The following is a 17,414-nucleotide window of genomic DNA, read 5'->3' as shown; positions in this document are numbered from 1 at the left end:
CAGGCCAAGGAGCTTTTTGGGTTCTCCAATCCATGTCAAATCTCTTGGAGAATCAAGTATTCAGTTAATTCATTCATGTGTATGGGATCATTGCCTGTGGCTGGGGGGACTCAGTTACTGTATTCTGGGTATTCTGTTGGGATGTTAGGCAACTTGCCGGGCTAGCTGTAATAAGCCCTCTGTGGTCTGAGGTACAAATGGTCTTGCATTGTGTATCACCCTGTTATGGACCTCACCTCTCATCAACTTCACTCCTGCCGTTTCCTACAGACATACGGCAATCAGACAGGAGAAAGGCAGGGCTCCCCTTTCAGTTTGTGCATCTCTGTACGGGTTACTGTCCTAGCCCTTATACAGGGAATAACCAGCGTCCAAAGAGAAAGGGCAGAGGGGAGATTTCAGTCCTTAACAATCTGGTGAAGAAGTAAGAGGCTAGACTTCACGCTGAGCGAACACGTTGTATTTGTGGCTAGGAAACTTGTTTCAGGAGACTAGGTTTCAGGGCACTACATGGCACACCAAGAGAGACAGGTGCATCGGGTCTTCCGGTCCCCAGGAACCAGGTTTCAATCCACAGTTCCCTCAGCTTCAAGCTCGTCACAGAAGCAACAAGGTCTTACCAGTGTAGGTCATGCAGGGGTTGACAAGCTGAAGGAAATCTGAAATACTTTACAGAATACTCAGCTGCTGTAATGATGGGATGTCTACTGAAGGAAGAATGAACTAGATTATCCTCTGTTCCAAAAAAAAACAAAACAAAGCAACAACAATCTGCTAGGCTGCAGCGTTCATTCCTGACCGTCAGCCCTGCAGAAACACGTTAGTTTGGTGTAAACTGTCAATAAAATAAATACCATTTTTGAGTACCACTACACTCAATAGAATGTGTTAGATATATCTAAAGAGTGCATAATGAAAATCTATTCAGGTAAACCAAAATATTCAGTAAGCAAGTTTGAGAGGAGTAAGGTGGGCGATAAATATATTACCTTATCGTTCCTGTTTCTATTGATAAATGCATTACCCCATCAATCCTGTTTATATTGACAAATGCATTACCCCATCATTCCTGTTTCTATTGATAAATGCATTACCCCATCATTCCTGTTTCTATTGACAAATGCATTACCCCATCATTCCTGTTTCTATTGACAAATGCATTACCCCATCATTCCTGTTTCTATTGATAAATGTATTCCACTAGATATACCAGCCCTTGTGAGTTTCAAAAAACTACATGGAGGCATTATAAGAACAAGTGGGGCAACCCCCCCCCCACATTTGCCTATGCCCATGAAAATGGAATTCTTACATCTCACTGATGCAAAGTAGGTATGAAACTTTAAATGAATAAATAGGGCCTTGCAGAAACTCGCTACTTCTGAAGTGTTTATCGGCAGGTATTAAATAAATCAAACCATTAATGTGTTGATTTCAAAACAAGAAAATGTGTCCTTCCCTCACCTTTACAAAAGCCAGCTGGTCTAACAAGTTCACAAATGAATGCTTATAGTTTCTATACCACTGATTACTGACAGAAAACTGAAATTCTCACATCCTGAGGTTTACATGCAGGGAGGTATATAAAGGATATAAATTACAAATCTTGAGGCGTTCTAATAAAGGACATTGCTGTGTGTGTGTGTGTGTGTATATATATATATATATATATATATATATATATATATATATATATATATATATATATATATTGCTGTGATGTACGGATTGATACGCTGTAGGTGGGGCATCTCGTCTGTCTCCTGTCCATCTGAAAAGCAGGAAGAATTCCCTCTTTGGAATGTCCACAGCTCTGTCTCCTCATCAGCTCCCACTGATGTTGCCCGGTTGCTTTTCTGTTGACAAACTCCTGAATCAATACTCAACTGTGACCTTTGGCAGGCCTCTGCAGCCGCCCCACACAAAGACATATTCTCCCTGCCCAGCCTGTGCCTTTGCCGTGCGGCACACAGCTGCTGTTTCAAAGAGCCAGCCTGTTAGTTCACAGAAGCGGTTCCCAGGAGTTAAAGGGTTAACGCTGATGCTTGCCTCAGACAGGAGGTTTGATGAGTGCAGCAGTGGAGAGACAGGAGAGGCAGGGCTGCTTTACCTTGCGCTATGGCAGCTCTTTTTTCTGTAAAGTGTACAGTATATCCATGTTTCACAAATGGCCAATTCCATTGGGATACCAACCATGACCTGGAAAGCAATATGTATTCCCTCTGCTTATCATGTCATTAAACTGGAGGTGCTGTATTACATGATAAACAGCATTGAAATAGATGCCATTGGACAATGCAGTAGACTTTTATGTTGTGATGTTAAGTCCCTGTCTCCCCATAGCCTTGTGCTTGTTCATGCAGTCAGCTATACGAATCAGTTGATTCTAGACAGATTCTAAACAGGGGATCAGAGGCACATTTTTACCCCAAAGAGGTGGGTGTATGGAATGGGTTACCAGGCCACACCGCTGCTGCTGCTGCTGCTGAATCTCTTAGTAATCATGCAGACAGATGTTCAGGATCAGTTAGCTACTAGGAACCGGACGAGCACTGATGGGCCGAGTGACCTCCTCTCATTTCTGACTTTTCTTATGTTATTTTATTTGTATATTTAATAAGGTGCAGGAATTACTCAAACTTAGAGCACAGCCCCAGAAGCAAAGCAAATCAAGGGTACAGAAGAAAGTTCCAGTTCTTCTCTTATGGATAACAGGTGGGTCATCCGACTGGAATGGCAATTAAAACACTTTCCTTCAGTAAGATTGTGATGTCACAGCACCCCTATGGGTATCGCTATGTCATCCGACTGGAACGGCAATTAAAACACTTTCCTTCAGTAAGATCGTGATGACACAGCACCCCTATGGGTATCACTATGTCATCCGACTGGAACGGCAATTAAAACACTTTCCTTCAGTAAGATTGTGATGTCACAGCACCCCTATGGGTATTGCTATGTCATCCGAAAGGAACTGCAATTAAAACACTTTCCTTCAGTAAGATCGTGATGACACAGCACCCCTATGGGTATCGCTATGTCATCCGAAAGGAACTGCAATTAAAACACTTTCCTTCAGTAAGATTGTGATGTCACAGCACCCCTATGGGTATTGCTATGTCATCCGAAAGGAACTGCAATTAAAACACTTTCCTTCAGTAAGATCGTGATGACACAGCACCCCTATGGGTATCGCTATGTCATCCGACTGGAACTGTGATGAAAACACTTTCCTTCAGTAAGATCATGATGTCACAGCACCCCTATGGGTATTGCTATGTCATCCGACTGGAACTGTGATGAAAACACTTTCCTTCAGTAAGATCGTGATGACACAGCACCCCTATGGGTATCGCTATGTCATCCGACTGGAACTGTGATGAAAACACTTTCCTTCAGTAAGATTGTGATGTCACAGCACCCTTATGGGTATTGCTATCTGCCCTGCTGTACTTATTCATTAGTACACCTTTTTCTAATACTAGTAGCCAATCAGAATTGTTAAACCGTTAATGACAGGCGGTACACTCGTTGTTCCACTCCCTGTCACAAGGGGGCGCCACAGGAACACCTGGTGACCAGTGGTCTGCAATCTCCACCTTGGCAAAATCTAAGCATTTAAAGTTCTGACGCAGTTGAATGGCATGTTTATTGACTCACGTGGTCAAATGTCATTTTGTCATACTGTTACCAACCTATAGTAAATAACGGGTTCTCCAACATTTCTGTACTGAGCACTGTCAGGTCTTAATCGCTTAACTATTCTATGATGCCTATAAAACCCAAAGGACTCTGGACACGAGGCCCCGTCTTGTGCAGCCCTGATATACAAGATGGTCGGGTTACTTTGACATTTTCCATCAAGAGTTGTGGACTGAACTATTTATTATGCAGGAGGAGGGTGGAGCCTCCCACGATTGACAGGTCTTCTATAGAGTGAATGGAACAGCAGCAGTCATACAGACTGTCAGGAATAAGGTAATAATAACCACGCGAGTGTCTACAAGCATGCCGCTTCACACAACCATAATGCAGGAGGCTGGTTTATAATAATAATAATAATAATAATAATAATAATAATAATAATAATAATAATAATAATAATAATAATAATGTAAAAGTGGTAAATAAATAAATAAATAAATAAATTAAACATTACCTCTCCTCTCATTACACCGTGTAACATTTTTTTTTTGTTCCTGAGTACAAAAGATTTAGAAGTGAGTAGTTTTTCGAGATTTACGATTATACTGTATTTACAGTATAATCGTAAATCTCGAAAAACTACTCACTTCTAAATCTTTTGTAGTCATTTTTGCATTACTTTAGTAAAAATACATGTTAATTTGGATTCATATGTTGTTTTTTTGAAAACATTTTGATGGCTGATGCATAGACAGCTTTTTATGTAAGAACGAGACTAAGACAGTGGCTGGACCGTCACACTAAAGCTTCAAGTCAATTAGTTTATGATTAGTCATATTCACTGGTCACTCACGGCGGCACTGGCCTTTCGTCCTTTGGTCCCCGAGTCTTTCTGTTCCTCACAGTAGGACGCGGTGAACTGGGGCCTCACCGCGACAGCTCAGTGTGGGAACAGCTCCCGGGCGTTTCACAAGCACCGTTTAAATGTTCTGCTTACCCGGTCTTTCTATAAAAAGCTCGCTATATCTTTATGTTTCTAAGGAGAGAAATAACCGCATGAAACAAAAACCAAATGGATGGAACCAAATGACAACTGCGTAAAGAGTTTCCAGATGTCAGGTTTACATGCTACACTGCAGAATAAAAAAGATGGTCTGCTTGCTGTTGATTTGTAGGTGCTGCACATTCATTACATTAGATCGGCAGATAAACATATTATCACGTTTTGTGATGTGAGTAAATGTGGGTGGTTGACCGCTCCACCCCACACCACTGGGTACGTGCCAGGGCCGCGTGTCACCAGAGCCATTCCAGGAGGCGTGGGGTGAAGAAGCATGCAGCCTACCCCCATGGACAGTAGACATAAACGAATAATAATTCACCGATGGGACACATAGATTTGTATTTGTAAAATGTTAAAAAGAAAAATAATACATTAATACATAATAATAATAATAATAATAATAATAATAATAATAATAATAATAATAATAATAATAATAATAATAATGATGAATTATAGCCTATACAATGTGTCTGTTGTATTTTATAAGCGTCAGTTTCTGGTGTTGCACATGGCCAAATAAATAAACACGATAATTAAAGGAAGTCGTAATGGGTTTAAATCGCCTGAATACTCAAAGCGATGTATCTCTAGTTACCAGTAACAATAAAGAGCTACACTGTCCTGTTTCACAGTGTGCGTAATGGGTGTATAGACGATATTAAATGCGTCCTCTCGCTAACACTGGAGTTCTTCTGACGCATAACTGCTTGGGACTTCAATCTTGCAAATGTCAAATGGCCATTGCAGCGTTGCATGTATATATCAGCGCCAATATATACACGTGCACCCGGCTTCGCAAGGAGGTAAGCCCATATTCTGATGGTTATTATGCATACAGTAAAATGTGCATATATTGCATTAAATCGGGTTTCATTATAAATATTTATCATGTATAAGTTCTTATATTATCACCTGTATGCAAAACCCTTGTCTTAATCAAAATAAATGAGTCTCTGACAGTTAGTAAAAGTAAAATTACTACTGAATAAAACTCCTCTGCATTGTAATAGCGTCGTTATAAAAGGCGTGGATCAGACTGTCAGTCAATGGAAAATCTTCCTGTGGATCGCGGGTATCTTTTACTTTTCAGGCGTGCTTGCTGTCGCTACAGTCTACTCTAGAGGGCCCGGGGGCTGCTGGGATGCGAGGTCAAACCCATTTGTAGATTCCCAGTCGCGATTACAAATCAGGATTACTTCCCGAGTCACTTCTCATCTGGAGATCTCACCTCGCCTGTCAGCCTCGGATCCCGCCGTCACGATGATGCATTTTTTTCAAAGCACACGTGGAGAGCAGCACCATAGCCGAGCATGCGGTACTATAGGCACTCCGAAACAGAGCGGGTGTGTCTTTCATGTTTAAAACATCACTCTGTGAATGTTGGAATGGGACAGCAACGCAAGTTAGTTCCAAAAAAAAACCCCATCATTGTGCACATAACATTACTATGAGATGTCTTACACACAAACCTTGTGTTCATTTATTTATATGGGCAACAAAACACGTTGTTACAGTTTTTTGCAATTAAGTTTTTTTGCAATGATTAAAAACTAATTATTTACAAAGCTGGTGTTATAAAGAGCATAGCCGATCTCTTTATAATTTGACTTGACAGGGGGAAAGGCGGGGTTCATCTTCAAGAATATCATGTGGATGATTGAAATCAGGTTTAATTATCGGCTAAAATCTTTTCTATGTATTTTTAATAGCTGGCAGTTTAAGAGTTGGGTTTACTCTGCAAAATGCATTCAGAGAGTAAGCGATTTAAGGAAAATATTTTATAAAAATAAATATTTGAATTGTAGGTCCTAGTTCAGAACACAAGCTCAGTGTAAATGCATTCTTCATCTATCTATCTATCTATCTATCTATCTATCTATCGATCTGTCTATCTAATATAGAACCAATAGTTCAACAAAACAAAGTGAACATAACACGAATTACATACAACGAGCTGTTTCAGAACAAATACAATCAGATAATATACAGCACCGAAGAATATAGGGAAATAAATCCATGAATAAATAAACACAGTACCACGATGCCTGAAGGGTTATAGAAAGGAACAGCAGATCGTTACATCGTTAACTATGTAGTACACGACAAACACATGAACAGATTTCAATAGAAACATGTGAGCGTAGTTACCATGGCATCACAAGCCGAAGCACCTCCACTGTTTGTTGTCAAACACATGGTCCTTTCACGCAGGTGTGCGAAACACACCGACACGTTAGTTGGCTCCTTGGAGCAAAAATATACATTAAATAATAAGAAGTTGTTATATTTTCACTTCATTTTACTTCTTGCAATTTATGATATATGTCTTTCGCGCAGCGGTGTGTTTGAACATCTAATATAGTCCATGTATTTGAATGATAATGCGTTTAATATAGTCCATGTATTTGAATGATAATGCATGTATTTGAATGATAATGCATCTAATATAGTCCATGTATTTTAATGTGCCTAATATAGTCCATGTATTTGAATGATAATGCATCTAATATAGTCCATGTATTTGAATGATAATGCATCTAATATAGTCCATGTATTTGAATGATAATGCATCTAATATAGTCCATGTATTTGAATGATAATGCATCTAATATAGTCCATGTATTTGAATGATAATGCATCTAATATAGTCCATGTATTTGAATGATAATGCATCTAATATAGTCCATGTATTTTAATGATCATGCATTTAATATAGTCCATGTATTTGAATGATAATGCATCTAATATAGTCCATGTATTTGAATGATAATGCATCTAATATAGTCCATGTATTTGAATGATAATGCATCTAATATAGTCCATGTATTTGAATGATAATGCATCTAATATAGTCCATGTATTTGAATGATAATGCATCTAATATAGTCCATGTATTTGAATGATAATGCATCTAATATAGTCCATGTATTTTAATGATAATGCATCTAATATAGTCCATGTATTTTAATGATAATGCATCTAATATAGTCCATGTATTTTAATGATAATGCATCTAATATAGTCCATGTATTTTAATGATAATGCATCTGATATAGTCCATGTATTTTAATGATAATGCATCTAATATAGTCCATGTATTTGAATGATAATGCATCTAATATAGTCCATGTATTTTAATGATAATGCATCTAATATAGTCCATGTATTTTAATGATAATGCATCTAATATAGTCCATGTATTTGAATGATAATGCATCTAATATAGTCCATGTATTTTAATGATAATGCATCTAATATAGTCCATGTATTTTAATGATAATGCATCTAATATAGTCCATGTATTTTAATGATAATGCATCTAATATAGTCCATGTATTTTAATGATAATGCATCTAATATAGTCCATGTATTTTAATGATAATGCGTCTAATATAGTCCATGTATTTGAATGATAATGCATCTAATATAGTCCATGTATTTTAATGATAATGCGTCTAATATAGTCCATGTATTTGAATGATAATGCATCTAATATAGTCCATGTATTTGAATGATAATGCGTTTAATATAGTCCATGTATTTGAATGATAATGCGTTTAATATAGTCCATGTATTTGAATGATAATGCGTCTAATATAGTCCATGTATTTGAATGATAATGTATATAATATAGTCCATGTATTTTAATGATAATGCGTCTAATATAGTCCATGTATTTTAATGATAATGCGTCTAATATTGTCCATGTATTTGAATGATAATGCATCTAATATAGTCCATGTATTTGAATGATAATGCATCTAATATAGTCCATGTATTTGAATGATAATGCATCTAATATAGTCCATGTATTTGAATGATAATGCATCTAATATAGTCCATGTATTTTAATGATAATGCGTCTAATATAGTCCATGTATTTTAATGATAATGCATCTAATATAGTCCATGTATTTTAATGATAATGCGTCTAATATAGTCCATGTATTTTAATGATAATGCATCTAATATAGTCCATGTATTTTAATGATAATGCGTCTAATATAGTCCATGTATTTGAATGATAATGCATCTAATATAGTCCATGTATTTTAATGATAATGCATCTAATATAGTCCATGTATTTGAATGATAATGCATCTAATATAGTCCATGTATTTTAATGATAATGCATCTAATATAGTCCATGTATTTTAATGATAATGCATCTAATATAGTCCATGTATTTTAATGATAATGCATCTAATATAGTCCATGTATTTTAATGATAATGCATCTAATATAGTCCATGTATTTGAATGATAATGCGTCTAATATAGTCCATGTATTTGAATGATAATGCATCTAATATAGTCCATGTATTTTAATGATAATGCGTCTAATATAGTCCATGTATTTGAATGATAATGCGTCTAATATAGTCCATGTATTTGAATGATAATGCGTCTAATATAGTCCATGTATTTGAATGATAATGCATCTAATATAGTCCATGTATTTTAATGATAATGCGTCTAATATAGTCCATGTATTTTAATGATAATGCATCTAATATAGTCCATGTATTTTAATGATAATGCGTCTAATATAGTCCATGTATTTGAATGATAATGCGTTTAATATAGTCCATGTATTTGAATGATAATGCGTCTAATATAGTCCATGTATTTGAATGATAATGCATCTAATATAGTCCATGTATTTGAATGATAATGCGTTTAATATAGTCCATGTATTTGAATGATAATGCGTTTAATATAGTCCATGTATTTTAATGATAATGCGTTTAATATAGTCCATGTATTTGAATGATAATGCGTTTAATATAGTCCATGTATTTGAATGATAATGCGTTTAATATAGTCCATGTATTTGAATGATAATGCGTTTAATATAGTCCATGTATTTGAATGATAATGCGTTTAATATAGTCCATGTATTTTAATGATAATGCGTTTAATATAGTCCATGTATTTTAATGATAATGCGTTTAATATAGTCCATGTATTTGAATGATAATGCGTTTAATATAGTCCATGTATTTTAATGATAATGCGTTTAATATAGTCCATGTATTTTAATGGTAATGCGTTTTTGTTACACTGGTTGAAAGTAAAGATTTTCTAATCAAGCCCATAATGAGCTGTTTAAATTCGTGTTTCAATTACTCCCCAGCGGGTTAACACTGGCGTTATCCTCTCTCTGATTACAGGGCTGTGTTTGAATGTTTTCTACAGTGTGTCATAGATACACACGCACACGCACACACACGCACACGCACACGCATATTATTATTATTATTATTATTATTATTATTATTATTATTATTATTATTATTATTATTATTATTGACCTAAACAGCTCAATGTTACTGATCTCATTGCCACAGGGGAAGTCCCTTAAACTAAACTAAACACGTTAGGTAACTGATAAACAGCAACGCCCTGCATACATTATTTGCTTCTAAGTGGATAATGCTATTTACTAAAACATTAAGAAAATAATAACAGGGTCTAATTGAGCGTGTTTATGTACCTTTTAGGATTTAATTGGTTATCTTGCAGCAAAGACGAGCTATTATTGTACCGGGATGTTATGACCAATTATCTCCTTAAGTGGTATTGCCTGCCCATAGTGAAGTGTGCCCACCCGTTCTGAAGCGATACAGCACACAGCCTTCATTAGCGCTGCGGATCTTTTCATTACACACATTAGAGAAGAGAATGGAGGTGGGTAATGCTAGGGCTGTAATCCGTGGACGTGCTCTCCTAATTATTCCATGCCCGCTGTAGGGCTTCAACAGCCATGCCAGCAATCGGATGCTGAGCTCATTAAACCTGTAATTATGCTAGGTTTTATGACAAGCCAAATTATCATTTAGCGACATCTCAAATTAATTCATGGATATCTCTAAATATATGAAGATACCTAAAATACATTTAGAAATATCTCAAAATCTAATTTCCAGATATCTTTAAATGGAGCTTTAAATGCAATATTTAAAACGCATTTCAGATCTTTAAATAATTTTAAGATATCTCAAAATGTTTTTGACATATCTGTAAATAACTTCCTGTTCATTTGGAGATCTCTCTAAATCATTTAAAGATATATTAAAATAACCTCCTATTTATTTACTGATATCTCTAAATGATTTAGAGATAAAATGAACACGAAGTTATTTCGAGAAATGCCAAGCCAGCTAAACATTATTCAAAGATATCTGTAAATCAGTTTGAGATATCTCTGTTTCATTATTAGATATCTCAAAATGAAATTAACATATCTTCAAAAGCGTTTATTTAAATATATCTGCAAATGATTTATTGATAGCTCTATATATTTCAAGATATGTGAAAATGCAATTTGTGATTTCTCTAAATGATATTTTGGCTTGCCATACAGGTTTAGATATAGACTACTCACCTGCCATTTACTCCGTTCTGTGCGTAATGGAGAGAAAGGTATTAAAATGTTACAACTGTCCCCGGTCTCCCCATCTTTAATAATACAATAGAATTAATCTACAAATACAATATTATTAAGCCAATATTGAGGTAAATTTGCCGTAAAAATACGGTATTTTATACAGTGTATATTTAGTTGTAAATAAACAATAAAATAAAACGTTTGTATGTATGTATGTATGTATGTATGTATGTATGTATGTATGTATGTATGTATGTATGTATGTATGTATGTATGCAGGTCCTAGTTTTTTTAAAAACAACTTTAATGCACCATTTAACGTGTCACTTGTAAAATGGGTAGATTATTTATAAATAACTTTGCAGAATAATGCACTTTTACAAATATATCGAAAAAAATGAAAATAAAAATAAATATTATTAAGAGTTATGAAATGTTCTATTTTGGTAATGATATTTAACTGTTATATAATGCATAAAATTACAAAACCACAGAACTTACTTGAAAGGAGAAATGATAGCAGACGTCAGTCTATCTAACAGTTTGCGAAATCAATCACTCTGGTTATATCTTTACACCAATGCACTGTCGCCGCTCCAATACAGTTAACAAGAATCAATACATTAGAGTTGAAAGTGATCCATCAAAATATGAAAGCCCCGGTATTCAAAAGATGATATCCTCAAAAACTGGATCTTTTTTAATGGTATTAATATGCGTGTTAACTTTATTCTTATGATAAGGGCCCTGGATGAATGCGGTAATACACAGCCGCTGGCCTGCAGCAAACCCGTTATTGAATATTTATGATCCCATGTTTATGAATCTCTAAACATGCCGACCTCCTTCTGTCGGATTTGAAGAGGTTACACCGCTGGGGTTAATATCGACCGACAGAGTGGAGATGTAAACAGTGCAAAACACACAAACAAGAATCTGAGAAACTCAAGCGCTCTCACCGAGTGGGCGACGCTCAGAAGGGCTGTATTGACTTTAAAAGCGAGTACAATTAAGAGTTTGGTCATAACGACCTATAGATGGGATCGTGCCTAAATCAATTTAATAGACCATAGCTCTGTTAGCATTCTGTTTAGTCCGTTAAATAACTGACACTTATTTAAGAAGGTGTGACTAAGCAACCTACAGTTTTCTTGGGTCACTTATCCAGCAGACCGTATCATAACTCCCATGTATAGCTGAACCACACACACACACTTATCATGATAGTGCTGTACGGCAGCCGGGAGGGATCCTAATAGCTGCTGCACAGGAAATTCATCTTATAACGCGGTGGCAGAATTAAAGAACTTCTTTTTTCTCCATCATGTATTTCCATGGGGCGTTGACACGCCCCCTCCACAGTAAATACGCGCGCTGCGTTCTGTGGCACAGGCGCTGCTCAGGATGAACATGTGTTCGGTCCGGTTCGAAGCAGTATGTGATTTAATGCATGCAATATCCGCACAGTTCTCTATTAGTTTGCAAAATAACTTTTTCATCTGACGCGTCTCTCCTCGAGCAGATCAGTATAATCTGTTGGAAAATGAGTTGAAAGATTTGCAAGTCTTGCAAGAATTTACTGAAAAACAAAAACAAAAACAAACCCTGCAATGATAATCTGTAATTGTAATTGTGTAATGATAATATTGAACAGTCACTGTGACTTGAATCTGCAATCTGTGGTTTAAAACATAATATGTGAGATTTAAAAGCACGGGGGTGAAAATACCAATAAGCGTATTGGTGTAACAGAGTTTTAAAAAGCTCCAGCAAAATAATTTATCAGAGAAGCCCAAAATGCTTGAATCATCTGATACGAATAACGCTGAGGTGTTTATTATTCGTATTATTTAAAGCAAAATACTGTTGCGTTCGATTCCACGATGGTTAACATCAAACTTTAAAAAAACAACAACTTTAGCGCGGCACAAAAACACACGGCATTGTTTCCCATCACACTAACAGCGCGATTCGCTTTGAAGTGTTTGTGTAAGCGCTGTAAACTGAAAGAAAATGTTTTCCTATTACTTAATTCAATCACAGCGAAGAGGCTTGCTAAAAAGCCTACGGATTTGTCCCAAAGTGTGACAGAGATCTCATTGTGTTTGCTTATCCTCCGCTGTCACACACTTTAATTCGCCTCTCTTTCTCGGGCATTCACAACTTTCTACAATGACATTCAATGCGGTCCAGCGGCTGAAAACCTGGTTATATTGATATATTCTTCTACACTATCCCCGGCGCACTGGCTTGCCCTTGTTTATTCACTCGATTTGAAACGCCCGAAGCTATTACACTGTTGCCAGTGATTTTAAAACGATCCCTAAATATAAACTGTATTTAATATAGATTTAAAAAAATAAAAATAAAATCACTTTTTTTTTTAAAAGAAATTGTGATTTACTCCTTTTTTTCTTTCTTTTTTTTTTTGCAACTTTTTAAACCCCCAGATTAATGGTATAGTCCGCTACATCTATGTTAACATTTAATCCTATTAGTAACATTTACAAATCTTTTTGATCGATTTTTATACATGTTTAGTTTTTTAAAAATGTATAAGTAAATAAATGTATTTAAACTAAGACATAAATATACATTTAATTTTAACAACCAAAACATTTCGTTTCATTTCTATCTATCTATCTATATGTGTGTGTGTGTATATATATTCAATAAGGAACAATCTAAAGTAGTGATAGCGGTTACGTTTTCCAAGCTTGTGTTGTATTCGGTACAACAGTCTAGCAGCATTTATTGATAGTTCTGCAGGTGCTGTATTTTTTGCAGACTTATTTCATACAGTGATGTCCAATGTTATTATTTGTTAAAATCTTAAATTAAAACATCTGACTATATGTAAGGTTTTATTTTAGTGTCAAAATGTATAATAATAATAATAATAATAATAATAATAATAATAATAATAATAATAATAATACAAAACGAACACGGTTAGGGTTCATTTCTATACAAAAAATTAGGAACAGAAGCCGCCTGAGTTGAAAAACTTGTTGTTCTAAAGTAGTGTGTGTGTGTGTGTGTGTGTGTGTGTGTGTGTGTGTGTGTGTGTGTGTGTGTGTGTGTGTGTGTGTGTGTGTGTGTGTGTGTGTGTGTGTGTGTGTGTGTGTGTGTGTGTGTGTGTGTGTGTGTGTGTGTGCGTGTGTGTGTGTGCGTGTGTGTGTGTGTGTGTGTGTGTGTGTGTGTGTGTGTGTGTGTGTGTGTGTGATCCCAGCCGAACACATTGTGTGTTCATTTAACACATCATACGGTGTACACATCTACGTTATATAACAAATAAATCCATAAAATGGTTATCTGTACAAAATAGTGAATATATCGCCTACCATATATGTAACAATGTTTCAGAACAGGTGCAGGTGGCTCAGAATACACAGAACCCGGATTCACACGAGCAGCAGATAAATCAAAGACTCATAGAACATAGATCGGTGTCCCCGAGGCAGAGAACAAGGGGCACACATTGAAGAGTGGAATGAGCTAATGAGACTGATGCAACGACCTGGCTCACAAATACATGCTCCACCAATCGTGCATCCCGGTGTGCTAAACGTAAGAAAATGGGCTATTGGTAGAAAATAGGATAGAATATTGAATAGATTGAGGTGGGAGGGGGGTTGCGGGGTGTTACGGTGTGGGTGGGGTGGACAGGAATAGGGTACATTATGCAGTTCATTTAGTTAACAAGTGAAATAATAAACAAGAGCGTGCAGAGTGAATGCCAAGAGAAAAGACACAAAAAGCCTATTGAAAGCACTCAGGCGCTCATGGCGTAGCCATCACATGGGCAAACTAAGTCCCGGCTATTTAAACGAGCCCAGTTGTCACTTTCAGCACCACTCTGCTGTCCAGCGACATTGACAACACACCCTGACGAGCACACGCACACTCCAGCCGGTCTGACTGCAAATCGAGCAAGAACTCAACTTTCAATTGGAAAGATGCCGAGATCGTTCCTAGTGGATTCCTTGATCCTGCGGGAGGCTAGCGACAAGGGGAGGGAAAACAACCCACCTTTATTCCCGTACGCGGTGCACCCCTCGCACACTCTGCACGGGCTCTCTGCGGGGTCCTGCCACTCTCGGAAACCGGGGTTTCTCTGCGTCTGTTCCTTGTGTGTCACGGCGTCTCAGCTTCACCCGTCTCCACCAGCTATACCTCTGCTGAAAGCTTCTTTCCCGTCGTTCGGATCCCAGTATTGTCACTCCACGCTTGGGAGGCAACACAACACATCGACGGGACTCAATCTGAGCCACGGAGCAGGGATCTACCAAGCAGCTTATCCCATACCCGATCCGAGACAGTTTCACTGCATTTCTATTGGTATGTATTTCATTCTGATTGTATACTGAGGTGACAACTGTATTTAAAGTTTGTGATAATGCAATGATATTATAGTTATCGAGTACTTTTTAAAAATCCGCCTTGGTAACGTTGGTCCTAACCAAAACTATAAAAATATATTGCTGATATTTAACAAAAAACAGTGAACACCTTTAAAAACACTTCTACAATATCTGTTGACGCTTTTGCATTGCTAATTTGGATCATATCCTATCGGCAATCCTAACTGGTAGCATGGCATGTACAATCAAATGCACCGATCTGTATCTTTGATACCAAAAAGACTAACCAAAGTGTATTCGATCACTTTTCCTTCGCAGAAAGCAACAGCAGTCAGCTGCAGAGCAGCAAACGGATGCGCACAGCCTTCACCAGCACACAGCTTCTGGAGTTGGAGAGGGAGTTCTCCTCCAACATGTACCTCTCCAGACTGAGACGCATCGAGATCGCTACGTACCTGAACCTGTCCGAGAAGCAAGTGAAAATCTGGTTTCAGAACCGCAGGGTCAAGCACAAGAAAGAAGGCAAAAGCAGCTCCCATCGGGTCGGGTCCCACGGGTGCAAGTGCGCCTCCCTGTCGTCAGCGAGGTGTTCGGAGGAGGAGGAGGAGGACATGCCGATGTCTCCCTCCTCATCGGGGAAGGAGGACACGGAGCTCTCTGTCACGCCATGAGCCATCCACCCACCCTCAGAGACTATCCCTGCAACCACTGCAGGACTTAAGCAGCAGGACTCTTCACAGCCAAAACACAAATTGTAAAGACTTTTAAATAATAATGATAGTAATAAAAAAAAAAAATAAACTATTTGTGCAGAGTACCCAGTTTATACCCACTACACTGGCGACAAGATTGATCATTGCAAATGTGCCAATCTTATATTGTTTAAATGTGTATCTATATTGTAAGTTTGATGTCTTTTTGAAATGATCTCCACAGAGAGTTGCCTATCTGAATTCTGCAGTGAGATCGCGGCCTGTCATTTCTGATATATACGAATTGTATAAACGTCGAATTGGTTAGCGTTATATTTTTGTAAAAATAATAGCCGAGTATTTTGTATCGGTGTTGAAAACTGTGTAGCTTTACCGAAATGTTTTCAAGCATCTCTTTTGTTGGAGATGTGAGATCGCGCGCGTTTCTTCTCACTGAGCGGTACAGTGTGTTCCGGATCATGTCAAGTGTTGTTTTGCATTTTTCATGATGTTTCTTAAAGGGCATAGTTGTGTAATTGTATCGTCAATGTACTTGAAGATATTTATTTATTTATTTAAAAAATAAACAACACATTTTTCATAGATCTAAAGTCGCTGTTTTTTTTCTATTTCAATTTGTACTGGAACATACACACTGGTATCAGCAGGTGATGCCCCGGGAGCAATATCAACATACCCACATGTTTCTTCAGTGCAGGGAACTTACAAGCTCCAAACTCGGATCACAATAAAGTCCTTTGGGTCGGACAAACCTAGAAAAAATGGTTACAAACAAAAAACACAATGTATACTATCTACACAATCTGTCTGTATGAACATGGAAATGCATGAATACAGTGTATCCACTTTGGATACGGTCAGTAAAAATAATAATAACCCCACACAAAGCAAGAAAATAAAACACATTCTGAAATGCAAACCTGTGCACAATTAATCACCTCGCATATAAACTGCAATAAGGACAGCTACATGCACGTGTAGCCCCACTATGCCATAGCGCACTTTATTGACATAAGTAATCTTTATTTTTTTCTTTGGCAGCTAAACTGAAAACACACACGACAGTTTTACACAAGAATTATTTTATTTATTTGGTGTTCATTGTTGTAGCTTTCACAAACCAACTACAGTAGTACAAATGATTAGACTTTCGAAAGCTTGTTATTTAAAGCTTCCTTGATCCTATATTTACGAAGTGAAGTGTTCTTGCAGTTTGTTATCTGACGGGCACGTTCA

General features: G+C 37.0%; 1 protein-coding gene across 1 annotated transcript; it reads left to right on the top strand.

The window, feature by feature from the left end:
* The first annotated feature begins 14,975 nt into the window (after nt 1-14,975).
* On the top strand, nt 14,976-16,675 carry gsx1 (GS homeobox 1). The gene is made up of 2 exons (XM_041258584.1): nt 14,976-15,442; nt 15,784-16,675. The coding sequence occupies exons 1-2, from the start codon at nt 15,061-15,063 to the stop codon at nt 16,134-16,136; spliced, it is 735 nt and encodes a 244-aa protein (XP_041114518.1). The 5' UTR covers nt 14,976-15,060; the 3' UTR covers nt 16,137-16,675.
* Nucleotides 16,676-17,414: the final 739 nt, after the last annotated feature.

The sequence above is a fragment of the Polyodon spathula genome, chromosome 9 (genome assembly GCF_017654505.1).
Source record: "Polyodon spathula isolate WHYD16114869_AA chromosome 9, ASM1765450v1, whole genome shotgun sequence".
Classification (NCBI taxonomy): Eukaryota; Metazoa; Chordata; class Actinopteri; order Acipenseriformes; family Polyodontidae; genus Polyodon; species Polyodon spathula.
Note: the sequence above shows the minus strand (reverse complement) of the source record. Positions and strands in the feature narration are given on the sequence as shown.

Bases quoted from the DNA above. Each gene is read 5' to 3' on its own strand.
- gsx1 (XM_041258584.1), top strand. From the start codon at position 15,061: ATGCCGAGATCGTTCCTAGTGGATTCCTTGATCCTGCGGGAGGCTAGC. The intron at 15,443-15,783 runs GTATGTATTTCA...TTTCCTTCGCAG, and splicing joins GTTTCACTGCATTTCTATTG to AAAGCAACAGCAGTCAGCTG.